This window comes from Pseudophryne corroboree, chromosome 2 (genome assembly GCF_028390025.1).
Source record: "Pseudophryne corroboree isolate aPseCor3 chromosome 2, aPseCor3.hap2, whole genome shotgun sequence".
Classification (NCBI taxonomy): domain Eukaryota; kingdom Metazoa; phylum Chordata; class Amphibia; order Anura; family Myobatrachidae; genus Pseudophryne; species Pseudophryne corroboree.
In genome coordinates this window covers 942,393,415-942,410,966 of record NC_086445.1, presented here as the reverse complement: position 1 = coordinate 942,410,966, position 17,552 = coordinate 942,393,415, and the positions used below count along the sequence as shown (strand labels likewise).

Sequence of the window (17,552 nt, the reverse complement as noted above, 5' to 3'; positions counted from 1 at the left end):
AGATGCTTATGGACTCGCCAGTGGACTGGAGATGCAGATTCCAAAAGGCACATGGAAGTTTTGCCTTATAAAGGGGAGGAATTATTTGGGGATGGTCTCTCCGACCTAGTTTCCACAGCAACGTCTGGGAAGTCAGCATTTTTACCCCATGTCCCCTCACAGCCTAAGAAGGCGCCATTTTATCAGGTTCAGTCCTTTCGATCCCAGAAAAATAAGCGGGGAAAAGGAGGGTCTTTTCTGTCAAGAGGCAGAGGCAGGGGAAAAAGGCTGCAGCAAACAGCAGGTTCCCAGGAACAAAAGTCCTCCCCCGCTTCCTCTTCCAAGTCCGCCGCATGACGGTGGGGCTTCACAAGCGGAGCCAGGTACGGTGGGGGCCCGCCTCAGGAATTTCAGCGATCAGTGGGTTCGCTCACAGGTGGATCCCTGGATCCTTCAAATAGTATCTCAGGGATACAGGCTGGAATTCGAGGCGATTCCACCCCGCCGTTTCCTAAAATCCGCCTTGCCGATTGCTCCCTCAGACAGGGAGGCAGTGCTAGCGGCAATTCACAAGCTGTATTCCCAGCAGGTGATAATCAAGGTACCCCTACTTCAACAAGGCCGGGGTTACTATTCCACACTATTTGTGGTACCGAAACCGGACGGTTCGGTGAGACCCATTCTAAATTTGAAGTCCTTGAACACATACATAAAAAAATTCAAGTTCAAGATGGAATCGCTCAGGGCGGTTATTGCAAGCCTGGACGAGGGGGATTACATGGTATCCCTGGACATCAAGGATGCTTACCTGCATGTCCCCATTTACAATTCTCACCAGGAGTACCTCAGATTTGTGGTACAGGATTGCCATTACCAATTCCAGACGCTGCCGTTTGGACTCTCCACGGCACCGAGGGTATTTACCAAGGTTATGGCGGAAATGATGATACTCCTTCGAAAAAAGGGAGTTTTAATTATCCCATACTTGGACGATCTCCTAATAAAGGCACGATCCAAGGAACAGTTGTTAGTGGGAGTAGCACTATCTCAGGAAGTGCTGAGCCAGCACGGTTGGATTCTGAATATCCCAAAGTCACAGCTGGTCCCCACGACACGTCTAATGTTCCTGGGAATGATTCTGGACACGGCCCAGAAAAAAGTGTTTCTCCCGGAGGAGAAAGCCAGGGAGTTGTCTTCTCTAGTCAGAGACCTCCTAAAACCAAAACAGGTATCGGTGCATCACTGCACGCGGGTCCTGGGAAAGATGGTAGCTTCTTACGAAGCAATTCCATTCGGCAGGTTCCATGCCAGAATCTTTCAGTGGAACCTGTTGGACAAGTGGTCCGGATCGCATCTTCAGATGCATCGTTTAATAACCCTGTCTCCACGAACCAGGGTGTCTCTTCTGTGGTGGCTGAACAGTGCTCATCTTCTGGAGGGCCGCAGATTCGGCATACAGGACTGGGTCCTGGTGACCACGGATGCCAGCCTACGGGGCTGGGGGGCAGTCACAAAGGGAAGAAATTTCCAGGGACTATGGTCAAGTCAGGAGACTGCCCTTCACATAAATATTCTGGAACTAAGGGCCATTTACAATGCCCTAAGTCAAGCAAAATCCCTGCTCCTACACCAGCCGGTGCTGATCCAGTCAGACAACAACACGGCAGTCGCCCATGTGAATCGACAAGGCGGCACAAGAAGCAGGACAGCGATGGCAGAAGCCACAAAAATTCTCTGATGGGCGGAAAATCATGTACTAGCACTGTCAGCAGTGTTCATCCCGGGAGTGGACAACTGGGAAGCAGACTTTCTCAGCAGGCACGACCTCCACCCGGGAGAGTGGGGACTTCATCCAGAAGTCTTCCAAATGATTGTAAATCAATGGGGTCGTCCACAGGTGGACATGATGGCGTCCCGCATAAACAAAAAACTAGAGAAGTATTGCGCCAGGTCAAGAGACCCTCAGGCGATAGCGGTGGACGCCCTAGTGACACCGTGGGTGTACCGGTCAGTGTATGTGTTCCCTCCTCTACCTCTCATACCAAAGGTACTGAGAATAATAAGAAAGCGAGGAGTAAACACAATTCTCGTGGTTCCGGATTGGCCAAGAAGATCGTGGTACCCGGAACTTCAAGAGATGATCTCAGAGGACCCTTGGTCCCTGCCGCTCAGACAGGACCTGCTACAGCAGGGCCCCTGCCTGTTCCAAGACTTACCGCGGCTGCGTTTGACGGCATGGCGGTTGAACGCCGGATCCTGAAGGAAAAGGGCATTACGGAGGAAGTCATTCCTACGCTTATTTAAGCCAGGAAAGATGTTACGGCAAAACATTATCACCGCATATGGCGGAAATATGTTGCATGGTGCGAGGCCAAAAAGGCCCCAACAGAGGAATTTCAACTGGGTCGATTTCTGCATTTCCTGCAAGCAGGAGTCAATATGGGCCTAAAACTAGGCTCCATTAAAGTACAGATCTCGGCTCTGTCGATTTTCTTTCAAAAGGAACTAGCTTCAGTACCTGAAGTTCAGACATTTGTGAAAGGAGTGCTGCATATTCAGCCCCCATTTGTGCCTCCTGTGGCACCGTGGGATCTCAACGTGATGTTGAATTTCTTGAAATCACATTGGTTTGAGCCACTAAAAACCGTGGATCTGAAATATCTCACGTGGAAAGTGGTCATGTTATTGGCCCTGGTATCAGCCAGGCGAGTGTCAGAATTGGCGGCTTTATCATGTAAAAGCCCTTATCTGATTTTTCATATGGATAGGGCAGAATTGAGGACTCGTCCCCAGTTTCTCCCTAAGGTGGTGTCAGCGTTTCACCTGAACCAGCCTATTGTGGTGCCTGCGGCTACTAAGGATTTGGAGGACTCCAAGTTGCTAGACGTTGTCAGGGCCCTGAAAATATATGTTTCCAGGACGGCTGGAGTCAGAAAATCTGACTCGCTGTTTATCCTATATGCACCCAACAAGCTGGGTGCTCCTGCTTCTAAGCAGACTATTGCTCGTTGGATTTGTAGTACAATTCAGCTTGCACATACTGTGGCAGGCCTGCCACAGCCTAAATCTGTCAATGCCCATTCCACAAGGAAGGTGGGCTCATCTTGGGCGGCTGCCCGAGGGGTCTCGGCTTTACAACTTTGCCGAGCAGCTACTTGGTCAGGGGCAAACACGTTTGCAAAATTCTATAAATTTGATACCCTGGCTGAGGAGGACCTGGAGTTCTCTCATTCGGTGCTGCAGAGTCATCCGCACTCTCCCGCCCGTTTGGGAGCTTTGGTATAATCCCCATGGTCCTTACGGAGTTCCCAGCATCCACTAGGACGTTAGAGAAAATAAGAATTTACTCACCGGTAATTCTGTTTCTCGTAGTCCGTAGTGGATGCTGGGCGCCCATCCCAAGTGCGGTCTATCTGCAATACTTGTACATAGTTATTGTTAACTAAATCGGGTTATTGTTGAGCCATCTGTTGAGAGGCTCTATCGTTTCATACTGTTAACTGGGTTTCATATCACGAGTTGTTCGGTGTGATTGGTGTGGCTGGTATGAGTCTTACCCGGGATTCAAAATCCTTCCTTATTGTGTACGCTCGTCCGGGCACAGTACCTAACTGAGGCTTGGAGGAGGGTCATAGTGGGAGGAGCCAGTGCACACCAGGTAGTCTAAGATCTTTCTAGAGTGCCCAGCCTCCTTCGGAGCCCGCTATTCCCCATGGTCCTTACGGAGTTCCCAGCATCCACTACGGACTACGAGAAACAGAATTACCGGTGAGTAAATTCTTATTTTTTTTGTGAAATTGTGTTTTTTGTTTTTCCTGTAGTTGGCTGGGGAACCCCAAAGGTTACTAGATTTCCAAAACTTGAGCCTCTGGGAGAAACACATCATAATGGTAATTGTAGAATGCCTTTATCTTCCGTTTCCTCGCATGCAGATCCCTCTCCATTCTCCATGGTGATAGCAGCGCTTGCCGCACGGTCTCATTAACACATTGTTTTCTCCAAGCATGGCTGTTCTCTCACAGGCATCGGGCATTAATCCACTGGGCTTGTCCTCTCATATTTTTCTCCTTCATTCGTTTTTTCATTTCTAAATATTAACTGCATGAAACATAGGGAATTTAAGCTAGGACTGTAGAGAATGCAGCAAACAAAACTAAAAATGCATATGTATATGAGGCATCGGGGAGGGCGCTTGGGCCAGGTTGCCCCACCCCAAAAACTAATTGACAAGTGGTGAGGGTGGGTGGTGCACTTACCTCCGGATCCCCTGGGCAACTCCTCCTGTAAAAGCAGTCCTCTGCTGCAGCGTGCAATGGGCCATGTTCTCTCCTAGCCAGCTGTCTCTCACCGTTGCATTACTTGGAGGAGGTGTGGCTGTGGTCCCGGGATGTACCAGCAGGCTCAGCATGGCCACGCCCACTCCCAGTAATGCATTGGTCAGAGACAGCCAGCTTGGGCAGAACATGCAGCAGACTGCTTTTAAAGGAAATACCGCCTACAGGGATCTAGAGGTAAGCAATTCCCTGCACGGGAGGAGGGATGAGAGGAGCTGCAAAATGATTTTTTTTTCTAGGCCCCTCCCACGCTGAAAACATTCTGGCGCCTGTGGGTGAATGTATGGTTCTATATATGTATGAAGGAGTGCCTATGTATACCCTATACTTACTACAGTTCCTCAAGGTCTGCTTGTCATTCTGTATACTGAATGAAAGACCAACAATAGAACAACAGAGTTATGGATTGTTCTTACTGTTATCCTGTAGGACTGCACAGATGGTGGACTCTACTAATAGACCAAACGTTCTTCAGGCGGGACGTGATAGTCCCACAATTCTCATTCTTTTAGGAAAAAGAGGAAATGTCCAACATTTATTAGCATTAACAGTCCTAGTAGCAAGTCCGTAGCTCAGTGCATACAATTCTCCCTAACTGCTGTTGGCGTCATATCATTAGCAAAGGTTTCCCTACGACGCTGGGATGTACGTAGCTGCGAGAACCTGCAGTTTACACTACACCTCCTTCCTGTTTGCTTTTTTGCAGTAATTCTTTCTAATAAATAACATAATTTCATATCTCCCATTGTTATATCTAGACTTAATCACATTGTAAATAAGTATTTTTGTATATGGCTTGCTGTTGCTTTTCATTCATAATAAACCACTAAACCACATTTTCTAACATTTGCCTTTGTGTTCGTCTAACATTATAATGGTATTATCTTTGTTGGCATGTGAAATGTTGGGAATCACGCTTTGCATCCACACCTCATTATATCACTAGATCTACTCATTATTGTATTCCCTGCCACCACTAGTTTTACCAAATTGATGATTATCCCCCCCCCCCCCCCCCCTCGTCCCCCATTCCTTCTATCTCCTCACAGTAGAGTTTTTAAGAGAGTATGTACATTTTGCCATCTAGGATCTGCATTTGTGTCTTTCCAACACGATCACGCGTGGGATGAGGAAGAAGTCAATCAATAAAAATTTGCTCGTCTGTTACACATAATTTGCCAGGTTGGAGGCATACTTCTAACACGCTTTGGTAAATTAACTTTCTATAGTGACTATGGGTCTGGTCATACAGGTGCAAACCATCTCTGGTCCTGAAGGAGTTAAATGGATAACGTATTACTGTACATAGGCCCAGATTTATTTATTTACAATTAGCTCCGATAATTTCGAGCTATCAAATTCATCCCCCTGCGTATTCAATTGTGCGCCATTTTCGCCAATGCCTTTTTTTTTTTTTTACTGCAAAAAGGAATTTGCGAAAAATGCCTCAAAATCTGCAAAAACAACCTGTTGGTGCAGGTGTGAAAACACGTGGATTCACCGATCTACATGTTTTTCACTCCTGATGAATTTTTCACCTAGGAGAAAAAATGTCCCTGCTACTGAATAGTGTGAATCCCCATTCAACCTAAAAAAATAGTGAGGTGACGTTTTTTTTCGCCTAGGCGAAAAAAAAGACCCTTATTGAATACCCCCCCCCCCCCCCCCCCCCAAAGCCTCATATGTAGGCGACTGGCAGGGGTTTACTGCAAACCGTTAGGCCCTATGTGCTGTTGGTTGGGTGATTTGTTGGGATTTCCATAGATTTTAAATCTTTTGGATAAATTACTCTTGCAAACTTTTTTTAAAATAATAATTTCTCTAACGTCCTAGTGGATGCTGGGGACTCCGTAAGGACCATGGGGAATAGACGGGCTCCGCAGGAGACATGGGCACTTTAAGAAAGAATTTAGATTCTGGTGTGCTCTGGCTCCTCCCTCTATGTCCCTCCTCCAGACCTCAGTTTGAATCTGCCCGGACGAGCTGGGTGCTGTTCAGTGAGCTCTCCTGAGCTTGCTGTAAGAAAGTATTTTGTTAGGTTTTTTTATTTTCAGGTAGCTCTGCTGGCAACAGACTCCCTGCATCGTGGGACTGAGGGGAGAGAAGCAGCCCTCTGCAGATAGGTCCTGCTTCTTAGGCTACTGGACACCATTAGCTCCAGAGGGATCGTACACAGGATCTCACCCTCGTCGTCCGATCCCGGAGCCGCGCCGCCGTCCCCTCCGCAGAGACGGAAGACAGAAGCCGGGTGAAAGAAGCAAGAAGACTTCGAAATCGGCGGCAGAAGACTCCAGTCTTCACTGAGGTAGCGCACAGCACTGCAGCTGTGCGCCATTGCTCCCACACTACACCCACATACTCCGGTCACTGTAGGGTGCAGGGGGGGGGCGCCCTGGGCAGCAATTAGGACCTCTTGGCAAAAGTTTGACATATATACAGTTGGGCACTGTATATATGTATGAGCCCCTGCCATAATATTGTACATAAACGCGGGACAGAAGCCCGCCGCTGAGGGGGCGGGGCTTCTTCCTCAGCACTCACCAGCGCCATTTTTTCTCCACAGCTCCGCTGAGAGGAAGCTCCCCAGGCTCTCCCCTGCAGGTCCACGGTAGAAGAGGGTAAAAAGAGAGGGGGGGCACATAATTAGGCGCAAAAATCATTATTACAGCGGCTACTGGGTTAACACTAAGTTACTGTGTGATTCCTGGGTTATATAGCGCTGGGGTGTGTGCTGGCATACTCTCTCTCTGTCTCTCCAAAGGGCCTTGTGGGGGAACTGTCTTCAAAAAGAGCATCCCCTGTGTGCGTGGTGTGTCGGTACGCTTGTGTCGACATGTTTGACGAGGAAGGCTATGTGGAAGCAGAGCGGGAGCAAATGAATGTGGTGTCTCCGCCGACGGCGCCGACACCTGATTGGATGGATATGTGGAAGGTTTTAAATGATAATGTTAATTCCTTGCATAAAAGGTTGGATAAAGCTGAAACCTTAGGACAGTCAGGGTCTCAGCCCGTGCCTGATCCTATGCGCAGAGGCCGTCAGGGTCTCAGAAGCACCCACTATCCCAGATTGTTGACACAGATACCGACATGGATTCTGACTCCAGTGTCGATTACGATGATGCAAAGTTACAGCCTACATTGGCTAAATCCATCCGTTATATCAGGCATGTCCAAACTGCGGCCCTCCAGCTGTTGTGAAACTACATATCCCAGCATGCCCGGACAGTTTTGCTGTCAGAGAATGCTAAAGTTGTGTCAGGGCATGCTGGGATGTGTAGTTTCTCAACAGCTGGAGGGCCGCAGTTTGGACATGCCTGCGTTATATGATTATAGCAATTAAGGATGTGTTGCACATCACAGAGGAAACCCCAGTCCCTGACAAGAGGGTTCATATGTATGAGGAAAAAAGGCAGGTGGTGACCTTCCCCCCCTTCACACGAGCTAAATGAGTTATGTGAAAAGGCTTGGGAATCTCCAGATAAAAAACTGCAGATTTCCAAACGGATGCTTATGGCGTATCCCTTCCCGCCAACGGACAGGTTACTCTGGGAATCCTCCCCTAGGGTGGACAAAGCTTTAACACGCTTATCCAAGAGGGTAGCCCTGCCGTCAAAGGATATGGCCACCCTAACAGATGCTGCGGATAGAAAGCAAGAGGGTATCCTGAAGTCCATTTATACACATTCAGGTACCTTACTAAGGCCGGCAATTGCGTCGGCGTGGGTGTGTAGTGCTGTAGCAGCATGGACGGATACCTTATCTGAGGAACTTGATACCTTAGACAAGGATACTATATTAATGACCCTTGGGCATATAAAAGACGCTGTCCTATATATGTGAGATGCTCAAAGAGACATTAGCCTACTGGGCTCTAGAATAAATGCAATGTTGATTTCTGCCAGAAGGGTCCTGTGCACTCGGCAATGGACAGGTGATGCCGACTCAAAAAGGCACATGGAGGTTTTACCTTACAAGGGTGAGTAATTGTTTGGGGAGGGTCTCTCGGACCTGGTCTCCACAGCTAGTGCTGGAAAGTCAAATTTTTTGCCATAGGTTTCCTCACAGCCTAAGAAAGCACTGTATTACCAAATGCAGTCCTTTCGATCACAAAAAGGCAAGAAAGTCTGAGGTGCGTCCTTTCTTGCCAGAGGCAGGGGCAGAGGAAAGAAGCTGCACAACACAGCTAGTTCCCAAGAACATAAGTCCTCCCCGGCCTCTACAAAATCCACCGCATGACGCTGGGGCTCCACAGGCAGAGCCAGGCCCGGTGGGGGCGCGTCTCCGAAATTTCAGCCACAAGTGGGTTCACTCACAGGTGGATCCCTGGGCAATAGATATTGTGTCTCAGGGATAAGAGCTGGAATTCGAAGAGATGCCCCCTCACCGATACCTCAAATCGGCCCTGCCAGCTTCCCCCTTAGAGAGGGAAATAGTGTTAGCTGCAATTCACAAATTGTATCTTCAACAGGTGGTGGTCAAGGTTCCCCTCCTTCAACGAGGAAAGCGTTATTATTCGACCATGTTTGTGGTACCAAAACCGGACGGTTCGGTCAGACCCATATTGAATTTAAAATCCCTGAACATATACCTGAGAAGGTTCAAGTTCAAGATGGAATCGCTCAGAGCGGTCATGGCAAGCCTGGAAGGGGGGGATTTTATGGTGTCTCTGGACATAAAGGATGCATACCTTCATGTCCCCATTTATCCACCTCATCAGGCGTAACTTAGGTTTGTGGTACAGGATTGTCATTACCAATTTTAGACGTTGCCGTTTGGTCTCTCCACGGCACCGAGAATATTTACCAAGGTAATGGCAGAAATGATGGTACTCCTGCGGAAGCAAGGGGTCACAATTATCCCATACTTGGACGATCTCCTCATAAAGGCGAGGTCCAGAGAGCAGTTGCTGATCACCGTAGCACTCTCTCTGGAAGTGTTACGGCAACACGGCTGGATTCTAAATATTCCAAAGTCGCAGTTGATTCCTACGACTCGTCTGCCCTTCCTGGGCATGATTCTGGACACAGACCAGAAGAGGGTTTACCTCCCGATGGAGAAGGCTCAAGAGCTCATGACACTGGTCAGAAACCTATTGAAACCAAAACAGGTGTCGGTGCATCACTGCACGCGAGTCCTTGGAAAGGGGTCTGGGACTCAGGATCGACAGCAAAAAGGTCGACAAACATAAGGTCGACGCCAATTGGTTGACACACCTTAGGTCGACATGGACAAAAGGTCGACAGGAACAAGGTCGACATGGAAACGGTCGACATGAGTTTTTTTTGGGGGGGGGGTTCGTTTTCTTCGTAGAGTGACCGGGAACCCCAATTAGTGCACCGCGTCCCCTCGCATGGCTCGCTTCGCTCGCAATGCTTCGGGCATGGTTCCTTCGCTTCGCTCGGCACAGATTACCGTTCCAATCGTAGTCCACGTGGATCGTTAAGTATGAAAAGGTTCCAACAAAAAACGTGAAAAACTCATGTCGACCCTTTTCCATGTCGACCTTGTTCCTGTCGACCTTTTGTCCATGTCGACCTAAGGTTTGTCGACCAATTGGCGTCGACCTAAGGTTTGTCGACCTTTTTGCTGTCGATCTGGAGTCCGGATACCCTGGGAAAGATGGTGGCATCATACGAGGCCATTCCCTTCGGCAGGTTCCATGCAGGGACCTTTCAATGGGATCTATTGGACAAATGGTCCGGATCACATCTCCAGATGCATCGGTTAATCACCCTATCCCCCAGGGCCAGGGTGTCTCTCCTGTGGTGGCTGCAGAGTGCTCACCTCCTCGAGGGCCGCAGATTCGGCATTCAGGACTGGGTCCTGGTGACCACGGATGCAAGCCTCCGAGGGTGGGGGGCAGTCGCACAGGGAAGAAATTTCCAGGGTCTGTGGTCAAGTCAGGAGACTTGCCTCCACATCAACATCCTGGAACTAAGGGCCATATACAACGCCCTACGCAAGCGGAGTCCCTACTTCGCGACCACCCGGTTCTGATTCAGTCAGACAACATCACCGCAGTGGCTCATGTAAACCGCCAAGGCGGCACAAAAAGCAGGGTGGCGATGGCAGAAGCACCAGAATTCTTCGCTGGGCGGAGAATAACATAAGCGCACTGTCAGCAGTGTTCATTCCGGGAGTGGACAACTGGGAAGCAGACTTCCTCAGCAGGCACGACCTCCACCCGGGAGAATGGGGACTTCATCAAGAAGTCTTCGCGCAGATTGCAAGTCGGTGGGAACTGCCACAGTTGGACATGATGGCATCCCGCCTCAACAAAAAACTACAGAGATATTGCGCCAGGTCAAGAGACCCTCAGGCGATAGCTGTGGACGCACTGGTGACACTGTGGGTGTTCCAGTCAGTCTATGTATTTCCTCCTCTTCCTCTCATACCCAAGGTGCTGAGAATCATAAGAAAAAGAGGAGTGAGAACAATACTCATTGTTCCGGATTGGCCAAGAAGGACTTGGTATCCAGATCTGCAAGAAATGCTCACAGAGGACCCGTGGCCTCTGCCTCTAAGACAGGACTTGTTGCAACAGGGGCCCTGTCTGTTCCAAGACTTACCGCGGCTGCGTTTGACGGCATGGCGGTTGAACACCGGATCCTAGCAGAAAATGGCATTCCGGATGAAGTCATTCCTACGCTGATAAAGGCTAGGAAGGATGTGACGGCTCAACATTATCACCGTATATGGAGAAAATATGTGGCTAGGTGTGAGGCCAGGAATGCCCCTACGGAGGAATTCCAGCTGGGCCGTTTCCTTCACTTCCTACAGGCGGGAGTGACTTTGGGCCTTAAATTGGGTTCCATTAAGGTTCAGATTTCGGCCTTATCCATTTCCTTTCAAAAAGAACTGGCTTCTCTGCCTGAGGTTCAGACGTTTGTAAAGAGAGTGCTGCATATTCAGCCCCCTTTTGTGCCTCCAGTGGCACCTTGGGATCTTAACATGGTGTTGAGTTTCCTGAAATCACACTGGTTTGAACCACTCAAAACGGTGGAATTGAAATATCTCACGTGGGAGGTGGTCATGCTATTAGCCTTGGCTTCGGCTAGGCATGTGTCAGAATTGGCGGCTTTGTCACATAAAAGCCCTTATCTGGTTTTCCATGCGGATAGAGCAGAATTGCGGACCCGCCCACAATTTCTGCCGAAAGTGGTTTCATCCTTTCATATAAACCAACCTATTGTGGTGCCTGTGGCTACTGACTTGGAGGATTCCGAGTCACTGGATGTGGTCAGGGATTTGAAGGTTTATGTAGCCAGAACGGCTAAGGTCAGGAAAACAGAATCTTTGTTTATCCTGTATGCTTCCAACAAGCTTGGGGCGCCTGCTTCAAAGCAAACTATTGCTCGCTGGATCTGTAACCCGATTCAGCAGGCTCATTCTGCGGCTGGGTTGCCGCTGCCTAAATCAGTTAAGGCCCATTCCACAAGGAAGGTGGGCTCTTCTTGGGCGGCTGCCCGAGGGGTCTCGGCATTACAGCTTTGCCGAGCGGCTACTTGGTCAGGTTCAAACACCTTTGCAAAGTTCTACAAGTTTGATACTCTGGCTGAGAAGGACCTTGTGTTTGCTCATTCGGTGCTGCAGAGTCATCCGCACTCTCCCGCCCGTTTGGGAGCTTTGGTATAATCCCCATGGTCCTTACGGAGTCCCCAGCATCCACTAGGACGTTAGAGAAAATAAGATTTTACTTACCGGTAAATCTATTTCTCGTAGTCCGTAGTGGATGCTGGGCGCCCGTCCCAAGTGCGGACTTTTTCTGCAATGCTTGTATATAGTTATTGCTTAAATAAGGGTTAAGTTATAGTTGCATCAGGATTTATCTGATGCTCTGTTGTTGCTCATACTGTTAACTGGGTAAAGTTATCACAAGTTATACGGTGTGGCTGGTATGAGTCTTACCCTGGATTCCCATAATCCTTTCCTTGTACTGTCAGCTCTTCCGGGCACAGTTTCTCTAACTGAGGTCTGGAGGAGGGACATAGAGGGAGGAGCCAGAGCACACCAGAATCTAAATTCTTTCTTAAAGTGCCCATGTCTCCTGCGGAGCCCGTCTATTCCCCATGGTCCTTACGGAGTCCCCAGCATCCACTGCGGACTACGAGAAATATTTACCGGTAAGTAAAATCTTATTTTTTCACAAACTTTTTTTTAGCCATAAACATATATCATATATAGATAGAGATCTATATATATCTATATATATATATATATATATATCTATATATATATATATATATATATATATATATATATATATATATATATATATATATATAGAGAGAGAGAGAGAGCATTTTTGAAGATAATTGGTATTTGCATGGCATAAAAATGCAACTGAAATAGTTTCTGAGCCCCTGAGATACACTGAATGCACTGAATGCACTGACTGTGGGGTCCCCATATACAGTATATATGCACTGTGCACCCTACTTGCCAACCTTTGCGGGGAATCCCAGGTGGGTGGGGTGATACCATTTGGGTAGTTGATGTCCCCCACCTCCACATCAATTTGCAATATTACGACACGGGTGTGTGGAATTAAAAGACGCAACTCACAGTGAATCACATCTCTTGCCTTAGCAACTTCATGGGAAAAGTGGGCAATGGGCAAAGTTACCCACTATATAGGGAGGACTCCTCTAAATATGTGAATCTCGCAGAAATTCCTTTAGGAAAGGCAACTATGCTGTGCATCTTTGTCCAGCACACAGCGAGTAATAATTGGTTTGTGATTATCTAGGGGAAAGATTTTCATGTATATTATTAAGCTCTGTAATATATGAACTTTCCCATACTGTACACTGTGCTATTTCCAGTAGCTGTTTTACTTGTTCTGTTACTTACAAGGTGTAGTGATGCTATTCTGAATAATGTCAACCTTGCGTGCATCTGGGAAAACCCCAAATGATTGAGATGGTATCATCTTATGACCTATCTTGTATCACATTTCCGATTATATACTTAATTGGTCATTAGCCAAATCAACTAATAAAGATGAGGTACGCAGAAGTATTCATTGACCTTAGACCTCAGTGGAGGTCAGTTCTTGCAAAGTTTTGTGGAAGCGTAAAATGTCAATTTAATTACAGTGGTATTATGCTCTCCGAAAGGTATGTCTTTATCATACCAGCCAAGACTTTTGAAATATGTTGTGATGGTGTGTTGTGTGTTTTTTTTTGTTTTGTTTTTGTTTTACCTTGTATTATTTAGCAATGCTACTAACCAGGATCACTGTCCAGCCCACACAGACCATTGAAATCAGTCTATATATTAATTATGTAAAGTTTGCCCTGTCTCTAACATGCATGCTTTGTGGAAACTGGGGCACACGCTGCCCCTCTAACGACATCCCCTTGAGGGAGATGGGACAGACCTACCCAATAAGAGATCCGCTTGGCCTCCTGGATGGAGTAAGTATGGGAGTGAGGGGAGGGTATGTTTAGGCAAAACTTTGGTTGGTAAATGAATGGCGCCAGACAAAATGAGGGGGTGTCCGCCGAGTCCCTTTGTTACGGATACAGTGATTGTGTAGTGCATTTAGAACTTGCACGACCTTGATAGGTGGATTGAAAAATTATTTACCTTCTGGATTAGAGGGGAGACTCCAGTTGAATATTTCAATGGCTGTTGCGTGCTGTAGTCACTTTGTTTTAGCATTATGTGTGTTAGAAATTACTATTATCGTTTTCTTTGATTTGCATTATTGAATCTATTCAAAATTAGTGCTTACATTAAAGGAAATTTACATTTGCCCAAGTTCCACTTTGCTCCCAAGTTTTAGAGCAGAGGTTCTCAAACTCAGTCCTCGGGGGCCCACACAGTGCATGTTTTGCAGGTCTCCTCACAGAATCGCAAGTGAAATAATTAGCTCCACCTGTGGACCTTTTAAAATGTGTCAGTGAGTAATTAATACACCTGTGCACCTGCTGGGTTACCTGCAAAACATGCACTGTGTGGGCTCCCGAGGACGGAGTTTGAGAACCTCTGTTTTAGAGCAACAGAGATCCATTGGGCCTGGGTCCCCAATCTTTGGTGCTACTTTCCTCCACTTCCACCAGTAATGGTTGTTTCTCCAGGCATAACAGGAGTAATTTGAAAATATGTGGGAGTATATTTACTAACCAGTGGATTGTCACAGCTGATCATTAGTGACTTTGACCGATAGATTTAAAACAGTAGTAGAAATGAATGCTAAGCAAGTCTGATTTATCATTATTTCTATTTCCTTTTTAAAAAGCGGATTTGACAAACTGCTGCTTAGTAAATGCACCCACCGGATACATTGAACTTTGTTGATCCAGCCTACTAAATGGGGCATAGCTCCGGGAACACACTTGTACAATTCTCATCCAATCCAACCTACCAGTTAGTCCGACATTAGTAGGCTGTGTACGCCCACAAAATTTCCGGTTTCATCGAATCCTGGTCGTCTGTCTATGTCTAAAAAATGTTAAACCTGCTGAAAAATCAGGAGACCCTATCGACAGTTACCTGACCAACATTGAAGTGTGTACACTCTTGCGACTGGTTTGTCCAATTCTTCTCTCAAATCATCCCTCAAGCAGAACCAAAGTCTGCCAAAGATTGGAAGAGTATGTATGGTGACACATTGCCTTCAGCAGATAGTTTTAGCAAATCTGAGATCTGCAGGAAAATTGAATAGGTGTATATGCATAGATTGGGTGTTGAATCTGTGACCTACAGTAGGTCTCCAATAGGACTGTGCCAATAGTCTGATAGGGTTTTAGTTCCTTGGAGGATTTGACAAGTGTGTTTACCGACCTTTATAAATCTGGGTAGGCATCTTTCACCAGTGTTGGCTATAGTTAGCCGTTCCCAACTTTACAGTTTATACTTTATAGTTAGCCGTTCCCAACTTTATCAGACAATCCTATTTGTGCCAGGGGGATTTTTTGAGTACTGCTTTTTTTTCATTTTCTTGGAGATCCTGTTTTATATAAGTAATTTCCACTAAGTTCATCGCTACTTAATGTATATTCTGTACTCATCAATTTGACCATTTGAAAGGTCCATTATTAAGGTCCTTTGTTTATGATTTCATTTAGGAGTAGCATCTCTTGGTTTTGATCCTAAGCATCCAGCTCGCTCATCTGTGTTTCCTAAGACTTTCCCAACACCCAGGCCTTATGTTGAACTAATGAGACCATCTTTGTCTTGTTTGCTGTTTGTTTCGAATTAGATTTTTACGGGAAGCCACTTCCGCCCTTGATGTTACGGCAAAGACCCAACAGTGACACACATGATGTAATCTCTTGAAATGGATAGTGGTGAACTCCGGTTTGTTTCTGTGCCTTGCACTGGTGACCACTATAGGATAACACTATTTTACAAAATGCAAAACAAAAGGCAAGTATCCATTGGAACTGATGTAACGAAGTGAGACAAGACTTTGGTCCACCTGCTTTGTAGGTCGGCAGAGTGTCATCTGTTGGAACAAGTACTGCTACTAGTTCTGAACAATGATGGTAAATATGACACAACTACGGACACCGTCATTTCTACTGTGTGCCAGAAAATCAAAAGCATTTTGACCCAGTATTAAACATTTCTATAACACTTTTGCACTCAAACTTCATATTGGAATCTGTATTGAAGACTGTACAGCTTTTAAGACTATTTTTATGTCATTCTTTTATGTCATTCTGATAAGCACAATAATTGGCGAGTATTTTATCATTGTTAACCTTTTTAAAGTATTTTACTGACATTTAACCAACCTCATTCCAGTATTCGTCAGTCTGTTTATACTGCTAATTATAACCTTCCAAAACACTGTAAATAGTAACTGTATATAATTTTAACACAATATTGCTACACTTTAAAACATTAAATAAACATATCTAACAGCAATGCAATATGTACTTTTTAATTTTTCTCTAACGTCCTAGTGGATGCTGGGGACTCCGTAAGGACCATGGGGAATAGACGGGCTCCGCAGGAGACATGGGCACTTTAAGAAAGAATTTGGATTCTGGTGTGCTCTGGCTCCTCCCTCTATGTCCCTCCTCCAGACCTCAGTTTGAATCTGTGCCCGGATGAGCTGGGTGCTGTTTAGTGAGCTCTCCTGAGCTTGCTATAAGAAAGTATTTTGTTAGGTTTTTTTATTTTCAGGGAGCTCTGCTGGCAACAGACTCCCTGCATCGTGGGACTGAGGGGAGAGAAGCAGCCCTACTCTCTGAAGATAGGTCCTGCTTCTTAGGCTACTGGACACCATTAGCTCCAGAGGGATCGTACACAGGATCTCACCCTTTGTCGTCCGATCCCGGAGTCGCGCCGCCGTCCCCCTCGCAGAGCCGGAAGACGGAAGCCGGGTGAAAGAAGACCTCAAAATCGGCGGCAGAAGACTCCAGTCTTCACTGAGGTAGCGCACAACACTGCAGCTGTGCGCCATTGCTCCCACACTACACCCACATACTCCGGTCACTGCAGGGCGCAGGGGGGGGGGGCGCCCTGGGCAGCAATTAGGACCTCTTGGCAAAAGTTGGACATATATACAGTTGGGCACTGTATATATGTATTAGCCCCCGCCATAATATTGTACAGAAACGCGGGACAGAAGCCTGCCGCTGAGGGGGCAGGGCTTCTTCCTCAGCACTCACCAGCGCCATTTTTTCTCCACAGCTCCGCTGAGAAGAAGCTCCCCAGGCTCTCCCCTGCAGATTCACGGTAGAAGAGGGTAAAAAGAGGGGGGGGGGGCACATAAATTAGGCGCAAAAACATAATATACAGCAGCTACTGGGTTAACACTAAGTACTGTGTGATTCCTGGGACATATAGCGCTAGGGTGTGTGCTGGCATACTCTCTCTCTGTCTCTCCAAAGTGCCTTGTGGGGGAACGGTCTTCAAAAAAGAGCATCCCCTGTGTGTGTGGTGTGTCGGTACGCTTGTGTCGACATGTTTGACGAGGTAGGCTATGTGGAAGCAGAGCGGGAGCAAATGAATGTGGTGTCTCCGCCGACGGCGCCGACACCTGATTGGATGGATATGTGGAAGGTTTTAAATGATAATGTTAATTCCTTGCATAAAAGGTTGGATAAAGCTGAAACCTTAGGACAGTCAGGGTCTCAGCCCATGCCTGATCCTATGTCGCAGAGGCCGTCAGGGTCTCAGAACGCCCACTATCCCAAATTGTTGACACAGATACCGACATGGATTCTGACTCCAGTGTCGATTACGATGATGCAAAGTTACAGCCTAAATTGGCTAAAG

The 17,552-nt window shown here is 46.9% G+C and overlaps 1 protein-coding gene across 5 annotated transcripts in view; it reads left to right on the top strand.

The window, feature by feature from the left end:
* The window catches only part of ARL13B (ADP ribosylation factor like GTPase 13B), a 129,768-nt gene extending 113,575 nt beyond the window's left edge, over positions 1-16,193 (top strand). For 3 of the 5 annotated variants that reach the window (XM_063956292.1, XM_063956290.1, XM_063956291.1), the window contains one exon: positions 3,801-5,149. In XM_063956292.1, the coding sequence (XP_063812362.1) occupies positions 3,801-3,964 (164 nt within the window). In that variant the 3' untranslated portion in view covers positions 3,965-5,149. Of the gene's footprint in view, positions 1-3,800; positions 5,150-15,522 lie in introns of those variants that run through there. The other 2 variants (XM_063956294.1, XM_063956293.1) reach the window with 2 other exon arrangements.
* The last annotated feature ends 1,359 nt before the right edge of the window (positions 16,194-17,552 follow it).